This window comes from Crocodylus porosus, unplaced genomic scaffold, assembly GCF_001723895.1.
Source record: "Crocodylus porosus isolate Cpor-Errol unplaced genomic scaffold, CroPor_comp1, whole genome shotgun sequence".
NCBI classification, from domain to species: domain Eukaryota; kingdom Metazoa; phylum Chordata; order Crocodylia; family Crocodylidae; genus Crocodylus; species Crocodylus porosus.
The window spans coordinates 194,346,315-194,350,876 of NW_017728886.1; the positions used below are offsets into that span (position 1 = coordinate 194,346,315).

The 4,562-nt window shown below is 39.2% G+C and overlaps 1 protein-coding gene across 2 annotated transcripts in view; it reads right to left on the reverse strand.

The window, feature by feature from the left end:
- GAREM1 (GRB2 associated regulator of MAPK1 subtype 1) overlaps positions 1–4,562 on the reverse strand; it is a 137,523-nt gene that overhangs the window by 100,489 nt on the left and 32,472 nt on the right. For both annotated transcript variants that reach the window (XM_019547528.1, XM_019547519.1), the window contains exon 2: positions 3,699–3,839. In XM_019547528.1, the coding sequence (XP_019403073.1) occupies positions 3,699–3,839 (141 nt within the window). The remainder of the gene's footprint in view (positions 1–3,698; positions 3,840–4,562) is intronic.

Here is a 4,562-nt window from a genome sequence, read left to right on the forward strand (position 1 = left end):
GCTTCAAAATGTAGTTCTTAATTTCTAAAGGGAGATCACAGATGCCAATAATACTACCCCAAGAAAGGACAAACTAGGCAGCCAATTACATTATTCTCTATTAGTGTTAATGTCTTTACATTCTCAAGTCAGATCCTACTCTCTTACAAGCTAAGAAAAAAGGAGCTCCATCAAAATGTTAGTTCTGACCACTCATTCAACATGCATACAAAGACTCATCTCTTGCTGTACAGGCCAGAATATTTTGCTATTTGTTTTCAGTCGCATGAAAATAAAACTAGATGCTGCATTAAACTTTAGTTTTCTTCTAAAGGGAGTGCATACTGGTAAAAGTATTAAGAAGGGAATGCTCAGAAATGAATGGCTGTGTGTCAGATACAGCTGTTGCTTTACAATAAGATTTAAACCTTGCCACTATCCCCAGAAGCATATTTACACTGAAAACGTGGAGAAACCCCAGAAATAATCATTAGCAAGATAGTGGGTCCAAACAAGAATGCCTCAAAATAGTTTACTTTCCTTCTTACTAAGATGACAGTTTGTTGAAGTATTTAGACTTAAATATATTGGTATCTCATTTTGGCAAGTAGCAAAAACAATGCTTTGGCTATACTAGTAGTTGCATACATGAATGATGTTCTCATATGAAAACCCATAATTGAGGGGAATAAAGTTTCAACTTCCTGTCCTGTTCAATAGTTGAAATCCAAAGCCATAGTATAAGCTACCATACTAGTATAATTTTGACAGAAAAAGCTGCTTGGAAAAAAGTCTCCCAACAAAAAGTCTTATAGGTAACAAACACTAAACCAACTATAATTGCTAGCTGGGTCACATGTTCTCAACTCACAGGAGCTCAGAGCTACAGAATTAAGCAAATCAGCACAAAGATAAAATGTTTAGGGCCACAAGATTAAAGCAAAGCACAAAAACACTACTCATTTAATCTCTTAGAAGCAGTCCTTACAACAAATAATGTAAGCATAGGTCACTTGGTACGCCAACACAAATCAGAATGATTTGTATCAAGTTAGCTACATGCTCTACTACAGTTACTCACCAAGTCAGCTATAGTTGAAGACCATTTTGTTTAACAATACTGTATCTACTCAAATTAAAGACAACTCCACAACAATTAGATTCTGTACATGGAAAAATGTGTAAATTTAAAAAATCATGTATAGAAACTAATTATTGGAGAGGGGTCTTAAATTCATCCCTCCCACCACTGCAGGGGGAGCAGACAGTGGGGAAGTAGGTGGTGTGGGGAGGTCAAGCAGCTTGCCCCCTGCTTGCGTCTACCCCCGTTGTGTCCCACCTCTGCCTACCCATTCCTCCCAAACTCTGCTCCCCTACTTCACACCCCTTCCACCTTTGCTCCATGCCAGCAGGCTCTGTCCCCATTCTAGCCTGGGGCACTGACCATGGCCCCAGCCCAGCTCCCACCCATCACACTCAGGAAATGGGGGAAAGAGGACAGGCAGTACAGTGGCAGGTGGGGTAGGAAGCAGAAAGCAGAGCAGCAGATTAGGTAGGGAGCAGCAGTGGTGACATGCAGGGGGTGCACATACACCCCGAGAGCCCTACGGCATCCCCTGACATCAGCGTTCCCCACTCAGGCGATGGGCAAGGGGGAGCAGGCGAGGGCACTAGTGCCCTCCATGAAAGCGCTGGCCAGGGAGTGAGGGGTGCCAGGAGAAGTGATCCCCACAGTCCTGCCATGGCTGATCATACCGACTGGGGGAGGGGGAAGCGGGGGGGTGGTGTTCCCACGCAGCCAACTGTGCCAACCCAGAAGCCCCCCTTCTCCCCACCCCGATAGCTGACCGGCTGCTGGGGAAGCAAGTACCCAACCCTGCCACCCAGGAGACACTAGTCACCCATGGGTGCAGGCCAACTTGTGAAATGCCTGACAAAAAAAAAAAGGTTGACCCTCACTGTTCTATGACATCTTCTGTAATTAAAATTCTTACACTTTTCCACAGCTTTCTTCTTTTCTACATGCAAAACACTTCATAAAAATACTTCATATGTTTTTAAATTCATCTGTATGAATGTCCAACAATTTTTGTAAAGCTACTTAAGCCCAGTAGCAGTACCCAACTTGTTAGTAGCTTACTTTTAACCGTGTAACATATACTACTGCCAAATTATGGTTCAGAAGTTGATAGGCTACTAGTTTTCCTACACTCATGGAAGCCATTTTCATTTCAGTGTTCAGCTCACAATATTTCAGGTTTTGTTTACATGCACAGATGCATTATTTTTTCCCCCCTTTTGGTGGTTTAATTGGTAACAAAATGTGTAATGCCAACTGAACACAATCTTCCCTGGTAATAACTACAAACCATATGAGGGTGTAGGGAGATCTTACACTTCTGTAACATCGGGGAAAGCATGCTTCATTTAGTTCAGATTTTGATCTTACAAAGATCCATATAAATCTGGATTTGCTCCATGGAGAGGAATTACAATGGAGTTACACTAGTAGAAGAGATGAGAACCTGACCCTAAATCTCTAATTCTAAATTAATGAAGTAGATTTCTCAAGGAAGTACTAGAGATTTGTTAAGTGCTTTACAAAGACATAACTAGTAAGAACCAACCTTTAATAAACCCCACGAGACTCCAGCACTCTTTTGTGCCAATGACTGGTTTATTTTTCTGTTCTCCTTATTCCAAGAATTAAACTGAAGACTCAAAAATGCACTTCTCAATATGCATGGAGCTAAGTGTTTATTTGGCCAGAGCAAGACAGCTCAAGCAGTCTGGAGGTCTACAACAGAGCTGTTACTATGCATAAACACCAAGAAATAGTTACGCTAAACAAGTTATTAAATTAAGTTTAATGCCATGAACACTATGATACTGAATATGCCTTCAGTCTGATGATTTTAAAATAAAAGCTTTTTAAAATTAAGCTTCCAGAATTTGCATCCAAAAGACAAATGGGGTGGAGAATGGGCTGGATAAATTCCATCACTAAAACGTCATTAGCAGTGGAACATCACTTTGGTATTCAAAAATATTTGCTTTAATTGTATCTGTCTGCTTTCATACATGTAAGTATAGTGCTGTTAAATATTCTGAACCAGAAAGAGGATTAATTATATTGGTAATAACAGATAATAAGGAAAGGAAATATAACCAACAGGATTAAAGCCATATTTTCACTACAGTGCTGTTAACAACCTAAGATATTCATAATACTCCCTCTCACCTAATTTAAACTTGTTGCTATCCTATCCAATATTCAAATGCATACAGAAAATTCCATGGGGTTAGAATACATCTTCTCAATATTCTTTGGCTTGTAACATAGAAATATTTAAAAATCCTAGCATGGGAGTGTACAGTGAAGTGTAAAATTTATTCCACCTTTGGCTGATCATTTCATACTTTTTAAATACTTTTGTTACCAAGTTCACATGAAAAATACTAGCAGTTATACTCAAGTTAGATCCCATTTTTCTAAGGAATCATGTGATTTATCCCAGCGCTGCTTAAGTAGATAAAGTATTCACTAGCTCCATGTCTAGCTTTAGATTTTGTGCTACAAGACCCTGCTAAAAGGCTCAGTCAGGCACTATCATGAATATAAGATATTTAGATTCTTTCTGCCAGGTAAGCTGCTCAATGCAACTGGTGGGCAGTTCATTCTCTCTGATTTTCTATTTCAAGGTCAACAATAGATTTACCTGCATAATGTACAGGGATTTCTATCTTTGGCCCTATGACGTAATGGCCCTCCTCCAGGCTATGCGCTGTAATTGTTGTCCACTGCCGGCATGAATGAATCAGAAGATAATCACTCTCTCGAAGGCCTTCTACCACTTCTCCTGCAAAAGAAAATGTAGTTTTATGTCAGATTCACTGCCTTTAAAACCCCCCCCAAAGAAACAAAAAAAATAACCCAACCCAAACCCTAAAGCTTTGAGGTACAAAAGTTAAGCCATTTATTTTATATTACTGTTTACACCGGCAACTGAATACCTAACAGTGTTCAAGATTATTCTAACCATATGCAAGTGGCAGACTTCCTGTAGGAATAAGTTACTACAGTTTTTCAGCAGCTCCAAATTCTGAAATTTATTATTTACCTTCTAAGGTAACAATGAAACACCACTGAGGATAGGCTGGATGAGAGTGTGGAGACCCCCAAAAATCCAAAAGAGCCTCAGTTGTATATGCATGTAGATGTACTTTAATAAGCATCAACCATCTTTTGCCACAAACAACATATGAATATCACAATACTTCTGTAGTAAATCACCTTTTCAATTCTTTTTAGCAATCTGGATAGACATCTAACAATTGCATCGAACGCATAATAGTATACCCACATTAATGTGGTAGCATGAAGATCCTAGATAAAATACTAGGCAGTTTCTGCAAGGTTATAGATAGGAACACTATTACAACAGCATCAGAAACCATCATTTTTTATTATTTGTAACATGAATATATTTGCTATCCATCCAGATTTCCATTTTGTGCTTTACCTGACAGTTTATATGACAATTTGTAGTCAAATCTTTCCGCTCTGTACATAAATGACTGGT